Genomic DNA, 21,053 nt, shown 5'->3' on the forward strand with positions numbered 1-21,053 from the left:
ACAGCAACCCATCATACTTATCGGCTCCCTTGCCCTGGTTCCATCTCATCCCAGTGGGGCGTCTCCTTTCTCCCACAGGGTTAGGTGGGTGCAGGGGCGGTAGCTCTTGTCGTCTCTGCGAGAATACTCCACAAGCAAAGGTAAGCCTTGTGGGGTACCCGACACATGTAATGCGGAAAAATTACTGCTTGAGCACCCCACCTTCAAAAGGGAAAGATCGATGGTTCAATCCTTCTCAGGCAATGCGGTCAGAATCTGGAACTCGCTTCCTCCAGTACTCAGTACCACCACCGCTACCCGGACTTTCAAAGCGGACCTCAAAACTCTTCTGTTCCAAAGACACTTCTAGAATTAATACATCCCTTCTTATGTCCCTCAAGGAAGTTCTTACAATGTTGTAAATATGTAATCTTTGCCTGAACGATCCTAATCCTATTGTGTTTTTGATTTTTGTGCAACTGCCATCTATTGTTTTATTTAACTTTTTCATCTATCTCGTTTGTATCTGTAACGTGCAAGTATGTAAATTTCCTCATGTAAGTACTTGGTTCTATTGTGAAGCTCTCTGACACCTTTGGGTAAAGTCCGCGCTATATAAATTGCATTAAATAAATAAAAATAAATACATTTTGGGTGTGCAGATTTATATAGCGCGAACTCGACCCGAAAGGTATTGGACCGCTTTACATGAGCACCAGTTACGTTACACAAGGACACATTCATTTTTAGGTCTCGCAGACCTGCGTTGCAACACGCATGCGCTGCTCGCTCTACGAGGCTTTCTGTAATCGAGTAGATTTCAGAAGGGGACGTGAAGCCCCGCCCATCATTCCTATTGGCTGGCGTCATCGTTTATGCTAAACGCTGGCTTCCAATTCAAAATGAGGCTTCTTTGTTACTGCCTTGTCTCCTTCTCGGACGGCCCATCCGGACTGGATCTTTCACTTGAGGCGTTACAGAGTCTTCTTCATTAGTCAGGACGCACTATATTTTTGTCACAATGCAGACAGCTTACCTCGTCCTCAGACCCCAGGCGGCGCAGTGCCCTCTACCTACACCGCTCTCATAGCTACCCCCCGCCGCCCAGCGAATGAAATAAAAAGGTGCTTTACACAGATATCAGACTGCTTCAGCCGTTCTCCCATGGCTCTTTTAAGAATCGGGATCCAAGTGGCCCTCATTAGCCAGGCAGCTCAGTCAGTGTTCACAGACGCAGCGCAGGTCCTGCTCACACCGCATGTGCACAGCGAGTCCGGCAAAAGAGCTCTCCCTGCGCGGGCCATGCTTCGCTGGCGGCTCTATGCTGCTCTCCCCCAGTCGCCTGCACAAGCCTGCCAGTCTCCCCTTCACTGGTGCAGCTCGGGCAGGGGGGAGCACGTGCAAGGCACGAGCACAGCCCATGCATCACTTGGGTCCTAAACTCATCTCCGCCAACATCTGCATGCTGCTTCCATTTCACCCCTGCCCCTTACAGAGAGCGGGTGATGCTGGAGCGAGGGACATTTTTTAAACATCCGGTGCAAAAACAGTCTTAATTGATGTTTGCGAGTGAAAAGCTCATTGGGACTCTACTGGGATCAAGCTCAGTGGAAGGGGAGGATGTAGCATCACTACTCGGCATGCTCGGTGTCCACTCTTGTACATGCATGCCGACGTCACACTGTTGTCAGTCTATGTCAAGACACAATTTTGCATCTCAAGGGTAAACCGCCTGGAAAAAGTCAGGTCCGGGCAATTATGCTACAGCTGGTAAACTAGCTAATTGGTATCACTTCCCATAGTGATATATGTCTTTCTGTAAAGACCATATATATGTACTGTTATTCAAAACATATCACCCACAGAAAGCGTTCCGTGTAGAATTTCTTAAACAACTCAACTCAATTTTGTGAAAAAGAAATCTTGACATGTCTTCTGTGAAGCTTTAGATGCTAAGAGACAACATTATTACAGCAAGCAATGCATGCATGCTCAGAGCAGCACCATGGTGGACCTGGGAGGCTGCCCCAGGAGACACCTCTGCAAGCCCATGCCGCCCCGTCCTGCTCTGCTGGGCCCTGCAACTGCTCTGCGCTGGAAGACTTCTCAGGTAAGATCCTCTCTACTTCACAGCCTGTCCTCTCAGCAGATGCCTTCCTTCCTTGTGGTCGTGTGCCAGCTGCAGCAGGTAGGAGCTTGCACTGCGTCCCGGAAGTAACAGCCCTAAAGCAAGTAAGGAGTACACCCCCTAACCGCAGGTAAGTAGTGAAATCTGTCCAAATTGGGGTGCAGACAGTTGGCCTGGGGCCACTGCACCTGCTGCACTATGACACGACGCTGGTGGCCCAAATGGGAGTGGATGAGCGGGGGCTGGGACCACCTGTGAGAATCCTCCACTCTCTCCCATTGACATGGACACTGTCTCCTTTGCTTCCCCCTCCCCCCCAGCGTAGTTCAACTGACAGTGACCATCCACGGAGCCCCTTTGAGATGGCCAGTTGGCCAGGGGGACTGGGAGGTTTGTTGGGCGCCAGGCCCTAATGTGATCATGTGGTGCCAGGAAATGTATTTCATGTAGTATGATCTATGCACCCTGTCCCGGTTACCTCTAAATGTGTTTTTTTAAATTATGAGATTATCTTGCATACTATGGTTTATACTAGTGAGATTATGCCCCTAATGTTAGTGATACTTAGGAGGTTAGGGTCTAATATGAGACTGTTGAGATTATGGGCATACAATGCGTTTGATGCCTAATGTGATGCTGTGCATAATGTGGTTTTTGTTACAGGCTGATGCTAGGTACAGTGCTTACCAGTGGTTACTGGTTGTAAGTCTATGATCTGTTTTACTCTTACTAAGTTCGCTTTGTGATGGTTATGTGCCCCCCTTTCTGTCCTTCTACTTCTCCTCACCACCGCCTTCCTGATAACACCCCTCTCTTATCCCCACCAACCTCCTCCTCCTCATTTTCCCCAACATGGCCACCACTCAAGTTAAGTCTGGAATTAATTGCTACAAAATCATTTATCCTCCTTACCCGACTAAAGCTGCAGCAAAACGATTAAAGCATAACACCATGGAATGTTTCCCTGATTCCATTGTCGATCAATTTTACACTGGTCGTTATGGGAGGCTCAAAAACGATTTCATTTTCTTCACTCACAACACCCCTCTTGGTCCACCAGATTACATAACTCCCTTAACGTCACCTCCTCCTCCTCTATCCCTCATGGGAAACAGCTAAAAATCTCCCCCTCTGCGTGTTTTAACGGCTCCCTCACTATCTCACTCTATAACAACGGTACAGTCATGATCCAAGCCAAAGACACCTGTCTCTCTCTCTTTGACCACCTCTTCCCTTCCCTACTCCCCTCCCCGGCGACCCGGTTGTCCCTTGACTCTTCATCTAGCTCCACCCATTACTCCCTCCCTCCGCCCCTGACCCCCCAACACTCCAATAGGTTGAACCCTCGGGAGGCACAGGTCGACCCTCTTCCCTCCCCCTCCCCTGTGCCCTCCTCTCCCATTCTTCCCCCCTCAAAGTATGCCCCCCCCCTTCATCACTTCAACCAGACTTCTAGCTAATCCGCTCCTCGGCCAATCTGCACCATCCAACCTCATCTCCTCCCCTGTTTCCCTACCTGCCACCCCCCTTTTTAGTCCACCTCTCCTCCAACCTTCCCCCCTAGTTAACTTTCTTTACGTCCCCTTATTCCCTCATCTTCTCTTACCCCTCCTGCCCTCGCTTTGTACCCCGATTTCTCCACAAACCCATTGCATCTCTCTCCTTCCCCCAATACTGTGCTACCCCCTTTCCCCCCTTGGTAACCCTTTCCCTTTCCCTCCCTCGGGCCTAGCAGACCCACCTCCTTTCTTCAACTTCCCTATCTCCCAACCCCCCTCACTCCGTCAGATGCCCCTTCCCTCACAGCCACCTCACCTAGCATACAGGACCTCTCCAACCCCCCCCCTCGCTTCCTCCCAAACCTCCTTCATTCCTATGTCTCCACATATTCCTCCCCTCTCCCTCCGCCCCACTGCCTCGCTCCTCACCTACATCCCCCTAATTATGTCCTTAATTCCTATCCTTCTTGCAACGCCAATGTAGGAAGTTCAATCTTCAGGCTGAATTAAATATGAATCCAAAGCAAGTATAGTTAAAAGAAGATTTATTCCATACAATGAACCCACGACTGATCTAGCGAAGAGCAGGTAGTAAAATGAAAGATGCACATACAACATTCTAGAACAAAGAATACAAAGCAGACATACCTACCTTAAAAGGTTTAAATACCCATAACTAGAAATGCACTCTCTACACCCCCCCCATCCTATAATACAAAAACCCCACCAATAATTAAAAAGAAAACACAATGCACAAATCAAATTCAAAGTACAGGTAAGTAAACAAATTCAATAATAAACAAAATCTTCAGAATGAACTGGATTCCTTATGCGAGAACTACATGTTATGTTATGTTATAGCCGTACTTTTTGAGCGCACGGCTACCCCAAAGGGTGTCCCGGCGCTTTAGCAAAAGAGGCCTGAAAAACCCAGAAATCCAAAGGCAGACACACTACAGTCGCAGTGATTACACGGAAAAGAGCACGGTCTTCAGCTCCCTCCTAAAAGCCAGAAGGTTATTAGCTTTGCGGAGGGAGAGAGGGAGCTCATTCCAAAAGCGAGCTGCCATGTACTGAAAAGACCGGCCTCCCATCCGAACTCGTTTGGCCGCAGGCAACTGCACTTTAGCCAAGTCAGCTGACCTTAACGTCCTCCGTGGAACATAGAAAGCAATACGCTTCCTGAGGTAATTGGGACCAGTAGAGTGGAGGGCTTTAAACGCCAGCGTGAGGATTTTAAACCTAATTCTGCTGGACATCGGTAACCAATGCAACCTAACCCGCAGCAAAGAGGCACTGGCTCTCCTCGGCAGGCCAAAGATGGCTCTGGCCGCCGAATTTTGAACGATTTGCAATCTGGACAAAAGATATTTAGGCAATCCTGCAAAAAGCGCGTTTGCATAGTCCAAACGAGATCCCACAAGCGCTTGAACTACATTCTTGCGGTATTGCAGGGAGAGCAGAGGGAGGAATTTCCTGAGCATCTTGAGGATGCTGAAACATTTCCCTGATAGTCCCATAATGTGTGGACGAAAAGAGAGATCATCATCCAACACAACTCCAAGGTTTTTTACTTGGGAAGATGGCTTCTCAGGTGGAAACATGTCCGGGGGCCACCACGACTTCCAGCCAGGATCGGGGGCACAGCCGAAAAAAAGCAGCTCGGACTTATCCGAGTTGCATTTCAGGCTGTGCCGCTGAAACCACGCAAAGACTGCACTCAGACAGTCTCTAATTCCGCCGCCGTCGAAGACCTCTCCCTTCCTGCAAGTAAACAGGAGCTGGGTGTCATCAGCGTATGAAATGACCCGGGCTCCAAATGCCTCCGCAACCTCCGCCAGAGGGGCCATATAGATGTTAAAGATGGTGGGGCTCAGGATGGATCCTTGAGGCACCCCCACCTCTAGCGAAGGCATTTCCGCGGAGAACGGTGGAGCCCAGATCACCTGTCGACGGTCGGCTAAGAAGGATTGAAACCAATCCAACACCGTCCCCCGCAATCCTATCTCCCTGAGTCTTAGAAGGAGACCTGCGTGAGGGACGGTGTCGAATGCCGCCGACAGGTCCAGCAAGACCAACATAGCCTTTCCCCCCTGATCGAGCGTCTCCCTGATGGCGTCGGTCACCTCCACGAGGGCTGTCTCCGTGCTGTAATTCGCACGGAAACCGGATTGGGAGTCATGCATACATCTGATTGGTGCACTATCCCCAGAACCACAAGCATCATGTTGAACATTTTCTAAAGCTCTTTGAGCATTGGGAACAGCATTATCAGAATCACCATCCCCAACAGAATGAGAAGAAACGTGTTTCCCAATGTTATTTTTCTGAAGAAGAAAACCAAAATCAACCCAACTAGAATCACTGAGTTTTGAGTCTATTGCAAATTATGTTTGCTTGTTCCTCAGTAATCTTAACCACTGCATTTCGATTCCACCAACCACGATTTTGTAACATTACAGCCATTCTTGAAACCCTAACAACTTTTGCAGGATCTGAAATTCTTGATTCTCCTTTGCTAACTTTAATGGGCTTCTTTATGATCACCCAGTCACCTGGAGACAAAGAAGTAACCTTGACATGTTTCCTTAAATCAAAATTTCTTTTATATGTTGTTTGTTTATGTTTTACATGTTCCCTGACTTTGTGTAAATCAAGGTTAGAATTGAAATCACCTATTTTATTATGCAACCAAGATGGATTAAGCAGAGAAATAGGTTTCCTACCTCTGAGCAAAAGATAAGGAGAAACATCAATGGTTGAGTGTGGTGTTGTGTTGTAATTCCATACCTTATCACAAAGATACTTACAAACATCCAGATTATTGGATACAGCTGTCTGCACACCTTCTTTCCATAACCTGTTCGCTCTTTCAACCAGACCATTTGAAGCTGGACTATACAAGGGCACTAACACATGTTTAACAGAGATCTTTCCCAAAAAACTCTCAAACTCATTGGAAATAAAGTGAGTCCCGTTGTCTGTCACAATTTCAGCAGGGAGGCCTTCAATCATGAATAACCGTTGTAAAAATGTAACCACAGAATTAGAATCAGCCCTCTTCACAGACAAAAAGTATAGCCACTTAGAGAAATAATCTACTAACACTATCAAAAATCTATTATCACCACTGAGCAAATTAAACGGACCAGAAAAATCCAATCCTAACTTTTGCCAAGGACCAGCAGGCCACTCAACAGGGCATAAAGGCTAAGTAGACAAACGCCAATGCTTATCAGAACATAAGCACTCGGGGCATTTATCTACAACATTTTTCACTTGGCCATCAATACCAGGCCACCAATACATTTCCTTAATTTTCCTAACAGTGCTAGATGTTCCCAAAAGCCCCCCATGAGCAAGAGGTATGATTTTAGACCTAATACCTTCAGGTGGTACCACTTTGTCCTCCCTGACTAAAACATTATCCACAATGGATAAATCTGCAGCAACTTGAGCAAAGCATTTTTCTTGCATAGATAAACTCCTGTCGCAAGGCCAACCCTGCACTAAAAATCTCTTAACTCTTTCCAGGCAGAGGTCATTTTTATCAGAAGACAACCAGTCTTCCTCAGAAAGTTTGCTACACTGTGTCAAGTCATTGATGGTGAAAACCCCATCAGAATCATTCCCATTAACAACCAAATCCAAATCAGCAATATCGAAAGGAATTCGAGACAAGCAGTCAGCCCTGATATTCTTCCCACCAGGAATATATTTAATTTCGAAATGATATTCCTGCAACCTAGCCAACAACCTGACCAATCTAGAAGAAGCTCTGTTAGAGCAGCTATCCCCAAGCATATATATCAAAGGCTTATGGTCAGTAAGAAGTTGGAACCTAGAACCCCAAATATACATTAGGAACTTTTCAACGGCCCAACAACATGCCAAAGCCTCCCTTTCGATTGTGTAGTAGTTGGATTCAGCACCACTTAGAACTCTTGAAGCAAAAGCTATTGTATACTCTTGACCATTAATTACTTGGCTAAACACTGCTCCAAGACCTTTTGAGCTAGCATCTACTCTCACAATTGTAGGTTGCCCATGAGAGAAGGCCCTAATTGCTGGTGCATCTAAAATTAATTTATTTACTGAGCATCCTCAGACCAAATGTATTTAGCATTTTTCTTTAACAAATTCCTGAGGGGTTGGACAATTAACGCATAACTTTGAACAAAGCGGGCATAGTACTCGCTGAGACCTAAAAATGCTCTCAAAGCATCCTTGTCTTGAGGCATCCTTTATGGCATTAATTAAAGCTAACTTAGGTTTAATGCCATCAACCGAAATGTTGTGACCCAAATAATCAACATCTTGGGTGATGAATTTACACTTCGTCCTATTAATAGTCATGCCCACACTTTCTAATTTTTGTAAAGTGACAAAAGTAGTCAAAGGTTGAGAATCTTTGGAGAGAGAAATCTGGTGGTAGGCAGACTTTAAGTCTATAGTCGTAAAATACCTAGTACCACCCAGATTCGCTAACATCTCCTGAATTCTAGGTAAGGGGTGGCAATCGATGAGAATATTGCGGTTAAGTGCCCTCAAATCCGCACAGAGACGAATCTCACCAGAGGTCTTCCGAGCAACAACACTGGCGGAAACCCACTCAGAAGACTCAACGGGTGTTATTATATCCTGAGTGCATAAATCAGAAAGCATTTTTTTTTAAATCATCCCGAGCAGACAAAGGAATAGGTCTGCACTTTTGAACAACTGGGAGTACATTTTTTTTAAGAACAATGTTATGCTGGAAACATTTACCAAACCAACCTTGTCAGAGAAAACTTTTGCATATTTAGTAAGTAAATTTGTTAAAACTGGATCATCAGAAGTTGTGAAAGCATTATCCATAATGGACAATATAGGCAAATCACCCAAAACAACAGGCTCTGGATGTCCTGGTTTCAAAATGATTCCTAACTTTGCCTGATCCTGCCAGCCTAATATGTCACGACTATTCACTGCCACATAGATTTTAGTGAAAATCTCTCTCCCTTTAAAATTGATAGAATCAGAAAGGTAACCACACATAGTGATGTCAAATTCACCAAACGCCTTGGGATTGACATCGGTAGGTTTAAGCAAAACATTTGCCCAAAACTTTTTGGTTTTAACATCTAAAATGGTGATTTGGGAACCTGAATCAGCCATAACGCTGATGTCAATAACACCAATTAGCATGTTGCATAAAGGACCTTTACATTTCTTAGCATCACTATTCAAAGTGTTAATTTCAATAGTAGACAGTGTGTTACTCATTGCTTGACAAAGTTCATCCTCCTCAACCTCGAGTGCATTCACTCTCTTTTTAAATTTAGCAGCTCTACATACAGTTTTAAAATGTCTTATCTTCTTGCAAATGTTACATCTTTTACTAAGTGCAAGACAACTTAAATTGTTGCCCATGTGGTACTTAGAGCCTCATCTGTAACAAAAATCTTTATTATCAACACGAAAATTTGTATTTTTGGGTTTAGTGGAAACCACATTCACAACAAGTTCATTACCTTTAACACTCGAAGACAAGTCTGTAATCATAGATTTGCCAGCAGCATCTTGAGTTAAAATCTTTGAAGAAACAGATCGTTCAATGCTACGAGCAATATCCATAACCTCATTCAGTGACGGATATTTACAGGTTAAAATGCGCTCCTGTATCTTTTTATTGAAGCAATTGAAAACCAACTGATCTCTCAAAGCAGTGTCTAAGTATGTACCAAATTGACACTTAGCTGCTAAGACACGCAAAACAGCCAAGTAATCTTCAATTGATTCATCCTGTGTCGGTTTTCTTTTTAAAAAAACATGCCTTTCCACCATAACAGAAGGTTCATCAACGTAGTTTCTGCCTAGTCTAGCAAGAGCCTCACGATATACATTCCATGTTTTGTTACCAGATGGCGCTGTAACAACAGGTACATTATCAAAGACATCTTGGCCTGCACTACCCAAATGATTAAATAACAGTGCTTTTTTCCTAGACGCTGAATATTTAGTAGCATATATGGCTTCCAAATACTTCTCAAAAACTCTAAACCATTTGTGCCAAGGAACTAAAGGCTTACCTGGAGCCTGCAAAAAAGGACGAGGTTGCATTACGTTGTTTGATGAGGAAGACGTAGTTTAAAATGCAGTAGAGAAAAGTTAATAAAAAGATAAATCGTAATTGTGTTCAAACTTACAACTGTCTCATATGTAGTGAGCTCAATAAAAAAATATAGTCAATTGAACAAATAAATAATGTCACCTTAAATAATAAACATATAAATAAATAATGTCACCGTAAAAGGATCAAGAAACATGGAAATCCACAATCCGTGCTTATCACGGAAGAAAAGCACGAAAGACGATATGTTGGGTATAAACGATGAACAGCTGTGATGAATATCCGATTTTTATGAAGTTTAGAGGAGAAGAAACCTCTCCGATATGTGTGATGAGCTCCGATGAGCTTTCCGGTGAAATCAAGATGGCCGCCGGCGTGTGAGAAGCGTCCTGACGCAACGTGACTAGTGTTTCTCAACGTGATGACGAAAACGTTGTGTAACACTCTGCAGAACGTTGTGAAGCGTCACAGAGATCCTTGTCATCAGACGTCATGAAGAAACAAACAAAATGGTCACACAGGGTCCGGATTTAAAAGTAAACACCTGCCGCTGTGTGCCGGTAAGAGTTGAAAGTAAACACTTTAGTAAAAGTAAATATAGCCTATGTTGCACTCTAGCGTGCCAATCTGTGCTCGCGTCGGAGTGTACAAAAACAAAGAGGCTATTAATTAAATGTAAAGTACCTTTTCTGAATGATGTGAAGATCTAACGCCCACAGCGAGGAGTAAATCTTGTAAACATATTGAAGAGAAAGTCCAAAAAAAGAATAGCAAAACTGCAAAAATGTGCAGTAAATCACGAAGTGAAGAAATCCAAATTAAAAAATATATGTATCCATGGATTTGAAGATAAAGAAATAATTATTGAGGTTTAGAAAATAATCCAAGGTCGGTGGGTCTTGAGAAAAAAAAAACTTCGCCAATAATTGTAGGAAGTACAATCTTCAGGTTGAATTAAATATGAATCCAAAGCAAGTATAGTTAAAAGAAGATTTATTCCATACAATAAACCCACGACTGATCTAGCGAAGAGCAGGTAGTAAAATGAAAGATGCACATACAACATTCTAGAACAAAGAATACAAAGCAGACATACCTTCCTTAAAGTTATAAATATCCATAACTAGAAATGCACTCTCTACAGCCAACAAAGACAACTCTCCTTTCACCTCTGATGCACCAACGCCCGCTCTCAACCACCACCTTTCCCCACCTCTGAACCCTATACCCCAACTCCCCTCCCCCGACTTCCCCCTGCCTTCCACCGCCAATTGCACCCCCTCCTGTTTCCATTGAGCCACCCAACATGCTGTGCTCTGCCCTAGTCTCTCTGGAAAACAAGCTAGGCTCTCCAATAACCTCCATCTCCCAACTTGAAGCTACCATTTCAATTCTAAGCTCCAAGATTTCCACTTTTCCGTACACCTCAACTCCTGTGGAAAACACTCACCTTCCCATGAGATGCACCTCACCCCCACACCCCATAATAGCCAAGCATAACCTGCTGTCTGCAAACATAGCTAACTCACACAAGCCCTCGAACGCCACCCTTCTTCCACTTTCATCTCCAAGTAGCCCTACTATCTACACTATTCCGACCATCTCCTCTGTCAGAACCACTCATCCACCTAAACCCTCCCGAGCACCCTCGTTTTAGTACAACATCCCTATCACCCCTCATAGCCTAAGTGCCCCGTCACCAAAACAGTCTTGACAGAGCTGCGCTGTCTGCTCCACAACTGCAGGTCTGCAATAAAACACAAACTTGAAATCTCCAACACCATCATACTTCACAATATTGATATACTCTTCCTCACAGAGACCTGGTTCAACAATACCTCTCACTCTATGTTTGATCTCCTAGTACCCACAGGTTATTCTATATTTAGAAATGATAGAATTAACAAAGTTGGGAGAGGTGTTGCAGTCATCGTTAGAAACTCCCTTCAACTTAAGGCTTTTCCTAACAGCTCCTTCCGCACTTTTGAATGCCTATCCCTTGAACTTCAATTGCACCACCACTCACCCCTCAGATTCCATGCCATTTACCGCCCGCCTTGTAGCGGCCCCTCGTTTATGGAGGAACTCACTGACTTCATTAACGACCAATACTCGCAAAGTGACAATCAGATCTTAGTGGGTGACTTCAATCTCCACTGTGGCTCGTCTCAAAACTCTTCTGCGAATTTGCTGGCCACCTTCCTCTCTGCAAACTATCTTATTCAACACTGCACAGAAACAACACACTCTAAGGGCTCAATCCTGGACCTTGTTATTTCGAAAACAGGCATGCTTACTATCGCTACCCCTATTCATGTAGACTGGTCTGACCACCTCCTTATCCCATTCTCTCTTCACCTATCACACTCTATAACTCTCTGCCAACCTAAGAGGGCTACCTCCTGGTTTCATGACAATAAAAATATTGAACTCAGTGCCATCTGTGAATCAGCTTTGTTATCATTTCCAAGGCTAGACCCGAACCTAGATGTTAACGAACTCACCTCCCAATGCCTCACAGTCCTTGCAGTCGAAATCAATAACGTTGCTCCTCTCCAAAGCAAAAAGAAAAGGCCCACTCCCTCAGCACCTTGGTTCAACAAATCCCTCTATGAAGAAAGGAAGTACCTAAGATTCCTGGAGAAACAATGGAGACAAGCACCCTCCACCGATAATTTGGCTACGCTTCGTTCAGCAAGATCAAAGTACCACAAGCACATCTTCCTTGGAAAAACATTGCACTTCAGAACCCTCCTCAACTCAGCCAAAAACAGACCCAAAAAACAATTCGATCTCATCAAGAATCCAAACTGCTCTCCACCAACCTCCTAGTTGGAGGATTCTACAAAGAAAGCAGTGGAATTTGCTATATTCTTTGACGAAAAAGTGAAATCACTTGTGGATCAGGTCAGTCATCCTACCCCTCCAGAGGAGCGCAAATCCTTGGCCATTTGGCAGAACTTTGACCGCATCTCCGAAGATGCCCTCCTCAAATGCATCCTCGAAACAAAGCCCTCAAACCATTCTCTTGACCTCATCCCTAGTGCCATTGCCACTTTTATACCTGAGAGCGGAGCAGCGTGTGGGGTAAGACGGAGGACGAGTAATCCTGAGTCCATTGCACAGAGCAATCACCCCCCAGACGTTTTTGAAATGCTCATGAAGCAAGCAAAGAATACTTGACAAGTGATGCAAATCGCATTTACTTGAGCTAATCCGCTGTAGGCACATAGTAGCCTTTAATTACATTCACATGTATATATAGTTTTTTTCACTTTTGTTTAAATTAACATATAACACACTTTTCCTATAACTAAGTGAAACGTGAGTAAGGTGGGAAAGTTGTGCCCCCGTCCTGAAGAAGGAGCTTTTGCCTCCAAAACATGTTGACGCACACTTGAGGTACTGTCCATAATCACGACAGATTTACCTCGCACTGCACCTCTTTTAATAAACTTTTTTCTAGTCAACCCACGAGCCAGGTGCTTTTTAATTTTTTTCACCTCAACCCACCACTCACATATAATATACTCACTCACTTGCACCACATATAGTCATTTCTATAAGTGCTCCCGCGTAGTCGTAGGTTGTAGCACACCGCATCCCGTTAGAGGGGTGCAAAGACCCCGATGATGAAGCATGACACCAAGGGGCCTTTTGGTGTGTGAGGGGTATTTTATCAAACACTGAGTGCTCCCACATTAATGGCGAACACCCTTTCCTTACCCCAGTAGGATTCCTATTGTGAAGCGCTCTGACACCTTCGGGTAAAGTCCGCGCTATACAAAAACGCATAAAATAAATTTTAAAATGCCAAGCCTTGTATGGAGCTACCAGGATGCACCTTACACGTGCAGGCATGACCCTGTGAGCTGCATGCCCCGCAGGTGGAAGAACCCTCATTCATGAGAGCGCAGTCACAATAGCAGCTGGAATGCATCGCACTGTGTGACCCTGTGCGTGAGGGCTCGTAACACGGTCTGCATGTCCCACACGTGGAAGTCTTACAGGCACGATTGCGGTTACAATGCACTCACAGTGAACGGAATAGCCAGGGCACAAGTCCTAAAAAAAGAAGTGGGGGGACGCTGACGTCACAACAGGAAGTCACGTCACAAAAGGTGGCTTGCACTCAGTTGCAGTTTATAGTTATTGAGCTCACAGTAAAATAAGTGGGGGGACGCCGTCCACCCGCGTGGTACCCCGACTCGAGCCCTAGGAATAGCACACCAGTCGGAGCGAGGGCGAGCAACACAAGCATTTGCAATGCAACAGGCCTCGCATTTACGCGAATTTTGCTGTTGCCATTGTAAATGACAATGCCTTTGATGTATGTTTTAAAAACCAAAACTTAAAAAAAAGATATTGTCATATACAATGCCAATAGCTCAAACTCGCGTAAATGCGAGAAGTATTGCATTGCAAATGCTTGTTTTGGTAGGCACGGGGAGATTAAGTGATTTGCCCAGAATCACAGGATGTGGAGTCGACCCCGAGGCTCCAACCTTGGTTTCCCAGCTCCAAAGTCGGCAGTCTAGCCGTGAGACCACATTTAGGCTGCCAAGCGAGCACGAAGTCTTTAAAAATGCTCAATAATAAAAACAAATAATATATTTGGGGGCGGGGGAAATCTTGTCATCAATCAAACTCAAGTATGCATCTTGTCAATTAACTCACCACCTCCTTGGCTCGAACATTGAAGTCCCCCTTAGGGCGGATCTTCCTGAAGAGCTCATCTTTACTGCTGTTGTCCAGGGCTACTCCCAGAGCCTTGTTTCTTGTCTTCACTGTTTTGACACTAGCTTTGAAGAGCAGGGTGATGTCCACGGCCATATCTGCCTCTTCTACGAGAGTCTCGTATCCACTGCTATACTCACTAGTTCCACTTCCAGTCGTCAATGGGCAGGTTGGATTGAGTCTTGAACGTCACCATTCTACGACGGCGCAGAGGCGTTTGCAAACAGCTGAACATTACACTGAGTGACGCTGGCTCTACCAGGCGTCGCGAGCAAGCGGCCATCTTAAAAATGTAACAGCGACGTGACTATGAGCAGAAATTCAGTTTAAATATGTCAATGCTACTGAAATAGTCTTTGGATCTTTAAAAGTATCTGTTTTCATAAAATGTTAATTTGAAATGTGTAAGAAAAATGATTGGCCAACTGCGGACCTAATGTATTTATCACGCAGTCACTTATTCTCATTCTTGGTGCTGTACCTTTTTTTCGCCTGCCCCAATAACAAATGAGTTGATAAACTGGGAACAAAATGCCTTCTGATAACTGTAAGTTTTTGTTGTATGAGGAAGAAGCTTTCTAGCGTCCTCTTTCACGTAAGGTTTTTGCCCACATTTAATATGGCAGCCGGCGTGTAGAGCCCACGCCCCTAGGCTGACGCCGGATAAAGAACCTCCCCCACGCGATACAGCCACTTTGAAGAGTTTTGCCCACAACTGACATGGTCGTCACCATCAGACACGCCCCCAGGCCCGGTAGGCTGAAGTTGCTCTCCTGGGCTCCAGCGTTTCCTGTTGACAGTGGTGGTAACACCTTGTACCGCAGCGAGCTCTTCGGGGCGATGGGCGCGGAGAGTAGTGCTCTTCGAGGCTGTACCCTGCAGGAGCCCTCTTGGACCTTGCCTTCCGGCCTCTCCATCCACCCGGCATTGCTGCGGGACGGGCGGTTATGCACTGTTTTCATCTACCAGCCCGACAATCAGAACAAGGTTCACAAGGCAGCACAGGTAACGAGGGGGTACAGACTGATATTTAAAAACGAGATTTAAGATTATGGTTACCCTGGAGCCCTACATAGGGAGACTTTGTGTGAATGATCTGACAGAAGAATATTTTCTCGTAGCTAATAGATGGGAGAACACCCTAGAAAGGGCCTGTTAGAGGAGATGAGAGAAATTGAATCTCGAGCGTAAGTAAATTGCAGGAGTCAGATTGTATATGGTGTAGTAGATCCAGTTGTGCCAGATAGAATTTGTACATTAGATCATATACAGGTAGCAAAACATAAGGTGAATTCTGCTGCGTAAATGAATATCCCACCTCGCCGCCAAGACCTGGAACACCATCCCACTGAGCCTACGACAGACCCAAGACCTGCAGCCCTTCAGGAGACTTATCAAGACCTGGCTGTTCGATCAGTAGAGGCCCCCCTCTCCCCTCCCCAGCGCCTTGAGACCCTCACGGGTATGTAGCGTGCACTACAAATGGTTGATTGATAGAATATACCATCCAATTTCCAGGGTGGCGCTTGAATGAACTGAAATAGTCTCAATACAATTGATTACCTGTCCCGAATTCCATATGCCAGGAACTATATCAATTGGAAACCATTTGTGATTGGTGAACACAAAGTTTTCCCCTTTGTGACAAGCAAAGAAAGCCTGTCTAGGGATACAGAATACCAACTAGGGTACATGTTTTCATGTGGAGGTAATATGGAGTCGTTTGTATGTGCGTAGAGGATGCGAAATCTGAAATGTGAAAAGAATACGCTTGGAAAAAGAAGTTCTTGATATGCTTGAGCTCTGAAATTTATCCCATGCTCCACCAGTGTTAAAATTCGTTTTAGCATTGAATTTAGGGATGCAGAGCATAGGAATAAAGCGTACAACACAGGCTAGTTTTATAATCTGGGGCCAGAGATGACACCCACTGTGTCCTGACGCAAAGGTGCTCATGAATGTTCTATATATGTCAGAACATTTGATGGTAGTTTGCATCAGATACTGGCTGGTTGCTCATACTCGTCTGCCTTTTTGTAGAATTAATCGTAAGACTTGTGCCTGTTACACACATCAAGGAGAGAAGGCTCCAGTTAAATATGGCCGCTGACCAACACAAAAAGCACACTCTGCTACAGCAAGGGCCCGACAAGTGTATCAAGCCAGTGCCCAGCCATTAAGTAGAACAGGAGAGTAGTTGCGAGCAGTCGTTGGTTGGCTTAGACTGTGAACTTCTTTTGCAGATACACATATAAGATTCACGAACACAATGTCAGTTTAAAAGTAATTAAACTGTGCAGATTAATGTGGTACTTGAAGGCATCACAAAATACTGGCCTCGCTACGTTGTTGTTTGGCTCATATCTTCCTTGGTATGCACGTATGTGACTTTAGAGCGCAGCCTTTTCAACAAATCAATGGACAAATCAATGGAGTACTTAACAATACATGGGTAATAAAATGGAGCACGAAGAAAAGGTCGGACGTGAGAGAGTACAGAGAAGATAAGAGGTGGGGGTTAGTGGTGGGTGGAGAAATGGTGGGGATATTGTTTATTACTGAAGAAGAAGGTGCATAGCTGCCAAGGTTTTGGATCTCTGTGTGACATTTTCATAATGTCAGTGTAATTATGAGTGACATTTCAATGACAATGTGTGACACTTTCTCGCAAGCAAACTCAAGCAACGAGGACGAGGGAAACATATAAATATCAGAAATGACACCCAATTGAACAACCAGAAACTCCAAAATCTTAAAATTGCTTCTAAGCACCAGAAATGGAGGTAGTAATCTAGTGCCCTTGTAACCTAAGAGGCGACCACCCAACAACATCATCCATGAACAGTGAGTTACATCATAAATGCCGGTCTCCTTAGTGAGCACCCACTCTGAAAGGCAGCTGCCTGATCGCGCCACTCTGCCAATAATGCGTCTGACACACACTCAGGGTAACCGCTACTTACTTGTTCAACACTTTGCAGCAGGCACAGTGACTGTGTCTGCAACTCAAAATGCCCTCCTAGTATTACCAAATGTTTGTCCCCGATGTAGCTCGATTGGTCAGAGTGTATTATTTACGTAAGGAACAATGTAAGGAACAAGTCTATCAGCCAGGAATTTGACATACATTTTGATGTCAAGGTATAAAAATAGTATTTGTCTGTATGATCATCTTTTCATACGAGATCTCTGTCTGGGTTATGCAGGATTGTAATATCTGGATCATACATGGTTTTAGTCGCTATTCCCATATTGGCATGTTTTAAAAAACCTCTGACTGGTAATGTATAAAATGATTCAACATGGTGTCAAAGTTGATGCCTCTCTATATGGCAACACGCAGCGCACATAAACGTATGTGAGCAGAATGAGTTAAAATTTAAAATAATTTTAACATTACATTGGCTAAGGCAAAGATTGCATTCTTAAAAATGAAATGTAACGTAGTAGATATTGTAATATGCATGTTCTGCAGTTCGTGAAAAGAAAAAACAATGACCGTAATATGCATTTTTTCCTATGAAGCACGGCTCCATAAAATATGCAGGATCTAAGTTTTTCATACCATAAAAGTAGTAAATCTTGTCAAAATTCGATTCCGAATAACTTAACCAGGTACTCCAGTAAAAAATCAGCTCCAGTTCCCCATATCAGCTCTCCGTTTCTTGCAGCCTGCACACATTTTACTAACAAAGTGTACACTTGTTACTTACCCATGTCAAGCTTGGTTTCCTTCTCAGCTACCATTCAAGGCAGGAGCCAGGCTCCTCAGGCCCCGAGCAACTGACCCCCACAGGCGACAATCATTTCTGTTTGGCGTCCACCTCCTCAGTCCACTGCAGGATAGTCCGCTCTCGGTTGGCGGCCTGGTCAGTGTGACAAGTCTGTGTAGTGCTGGCAGCCCCGGGCTGCTGCACAGCTGGGTGACACTCAGGCACAGAGTGCGCTAGAGAGAGAGAGACTCGGACCCCAGGCTCGGCAATTTCAATTGGATTTGCAGCGGGCGGGGGCCACAGTGTGGGCTGCCGGGTTGATGCAAGTCCACGTCCTGAGCAGAACCTTGTAATCATCATTGGTTCGAAACGCGTTGACCCCCAGTCTGTGATAAGGAAGAAGGGTGCAGCAAGGGAATAATTAATATTACTGTCTTTGCCCCCAGCTGTTCAATCCTTTAAACACCTAACCACAGGTTCTTTTGAGACAGGCAGGCAGTTTTATTGTATTTGTTTCCGCCTGTCCATTGGTATATAATTTAAAGGACTGGTTCTTTTTATGAAATGTTTTGTTTGTTTCAATTTGCATTGTATTAGCAATTTGCTTTTTGGTGTCCTGAATTTTGAGCATCCATTGTGAATAATTTCGTCACTTGTATATATTGCGCACATAAATGTCTGTATGTTGATTCGACTGTTTTGACAAATGTGCCTTTGATGTCGCATGGATAAATCAATGAAATTAAGTCAAAAATGAAAAGAAATTTTCTTTGAACAAACTTGTGGTTCACGCAGCACAGACAGGCTGGGTGTGTTTTGAATAATTATAAAGTAAACCTGATTAGCCACTTTGTTCTGTTTAGCGATTGTTGAGGTCCAGGCTGGTCAGTGACAGGACCCAAAACCTTCTTTTGTTGATTGGGTTGATGCAAGCAGCAGCAGCGCTGCTTAAAGAGAGCCATGATTTTGATAGTGGCCTGGCAGCAGGACATGATGTCACCCCGCAGCGCCATCGCCCGGGCGGCCAGATTTATTACAACCTGACTGGCAGAATGGCGCCGGGGATTAAGATACATTGTAGCAGAGCAGTGAGCTGCCTGCCAGGAGCCCGTAGCTTAACTGTGGGCGCACCAAGCCTGCACAAGCTGTGTGTGCAGGCCAGGGGCGACGTGCTGATAGCTGCCACACACTTCACTTTAAGGCAGCACTAAGTTCAGCAGACACATAATGTGGAATGCATCATATGCGTGACAACGTATTTCAGTGCGGTGATGCGGACCACCACACTGAAATGCGTTAGTGTCACACCTGATGCGTGATACTTGGCAGGACTGTTGATGCCCTCTGCTTGACTGCAGGCAGTGCTAGGGGAAGTTTTCCAAATTGTCAGGGGGGGATTATTGTGCAAGGTGGGGGGGTCAATGATAAGTGGTTGTTGGCGATCTGCAATTAGGTAGACAGTGGGGAGACAGGTCAACTTTAGTTATGAGAAAGTCGCATTTCTTAAATTGCTTTAAAAAAATAGTACAGTAAGAAGTACACAGAGAAAATGGGTATGATCACCCTCTTCAGTCATTGGTTTTTATGTAATTTTTTCTGGGTTGCATTTGCTTGGATTGTGTTATACATTGAGGCTATTATATTTTGTAGATCATTACATTGTCCCATAGGTGTTTCCATTATGTTTTGGTGATTGGAAATCAAGTAGCCCCTTAGTTAAACTGCATGTGCGACGTGTATCTTGTAATTCAGAGCGTATGTGTTCTTTGATGCATTTTGCTCACACAAACACAACATTTAAATAGGTGATTAGCCTGAATGGATTATTGAGCCTGTCATAAGAGACTTTTGATTTAATAACTGCCCATGTGTATTTATTTGTTTTAATTTGTTGTCAAGATTCCAGATTGGATTTATAGCTTGTTTTGTTCATGTAGTAAAGAGGCGCACTTTGATTTTCTTAAATATCCTAGAAAATACTGCCCTTTGTAAATAGTATCTACTATGCAATACTTTGCTGTGTAGGGGTTTAACCTGTTCAGTGGTATGGACCAGATGGTCTCGTCCTCATCGCAGCCCCAGTCATAACGAGACCACCTGGTACATGCACCCACTGCAAGGAATCACGCTGGTCTGTTCACCAGAGTGATTTCCTTTTAAAATTTCCAGCTCGAGTGTCCCCACCAGACCAAGATTTTTTTTCCCCCAGTTTGTAATGATGATGCATGTTGCGCTGACGTTATTACAGTGAAAGTAAAATGACCAACGCCTTTCAGTTTTGCTTTATGGTTGCTCGAACGCATATCCCAGCCCCTCCCTGAGCAGTAATTTACGTAGGGGATTTGTTGTTGGTTAGATGAGACTATCACCTTTCCAATGGTATAGCTCTCTAGTAGATTCTGTTGGACTTGGCCCTTCTGGCAGGTTCACCCCTGAACTTTTTGCTTTTTAATGGTGACCTGGGGATAGTGATTTTTGGTTTCTGCGCACTTTACCACTGTGTCCCAGGGTAAAGTGCGTGCGTGTGGTGAGTGACCTGCCCTCCCATAGGAATGCAAGGGGAATATGTGTGACCATGGTAGTTCTTGATGTGTGGGGAGTGCAGGGTCGAGTTTGGTATGTGCGAACTCGTGAGATTGAATGCTGCGCAGTGATGTATGAGGCATGATTGTGTCTAGTGTGGAAGTGTCACTTCTAGAAGTTGGCATGTTTGTATAATTTGTGTCTGGCTTGTGATTGCCTGGAGCTGGCTGGTGAGCCTGGCACTCGGCCTACGGGGTGGGACCCCGATGATGAAGCATGTCACCAACTAGGTTGGTGAGTGAGGGGTCTTCATAAAGGACATGCTTTGTCCCACTTACGGGTTGGGCACAAGCGATTCTTGA

General features: G+C 44.6%; 2 protein-coding genes across 7 annotated transcripts in view; one reads left to right on the forward strand and one right to left on the reverse strand.

Moving 5' to 3' along the window:
- The window catches only part of STX18 (syntaxin 18), an 897,615-nt gene extending 882,463 nt beyond the window's left edge, over nucleotides 1–15,152 (reverse strand). For 4 of the 6 annotated variants that reach the window (XM_078686654.1, XM_078686620.1, XM_078686612.1 and 1 more), the window contains exon 1: nucleotides 14,396–15,152. In XM_078686654.1, coding sequence (XP_078542780.1) covers nucleotides 14,396–14,551 — 156 coding nt within the window. In that variant the 5' untranslated portion in view covers nucleotides 14,552–15,152. The remainder of the gene's footprint in view (nucleotides 1–14,395) is intronic. The other 2 variants (XM_078686645.1, XM_078686636.1) reach the window with 2 other exon arrangements.
- Nucleotides 15,066–21,053, forward strand: part of SCYL3 (SCY1 like pseudokinase 3) — a 917,463-nt gene continuing 911,475 nt past the window's right edge. Inside the window, exon 1 of the mRNA XM_078686597.1 lies at nucleotides 15,066–15,460. Within this exon, the coding sequence (XP_078542723.1) occupies nucleotides 15,176–15,460 (285 nt within the window). The 5' untranslated portion in view covers nucleotides 15,066–15,175. The remainder of the gene's footprint in view (nucleotides 15,461–21,053) is intronic.

Source organism: Lissotriton helveticus, chromosome 1_1 (genome assembly GCF_964261635.1).
Source record: "Lissotriton helveticus chromosome 1_1, aLisHel1.1, whole genome shotgun sequence".
Taxonomy (NCBI): Eukaryota; Metazoa; Chordata; class Amphibia; order Caudata; family Salamandridae; genus Lissotriton; species Lissotriton helveticus.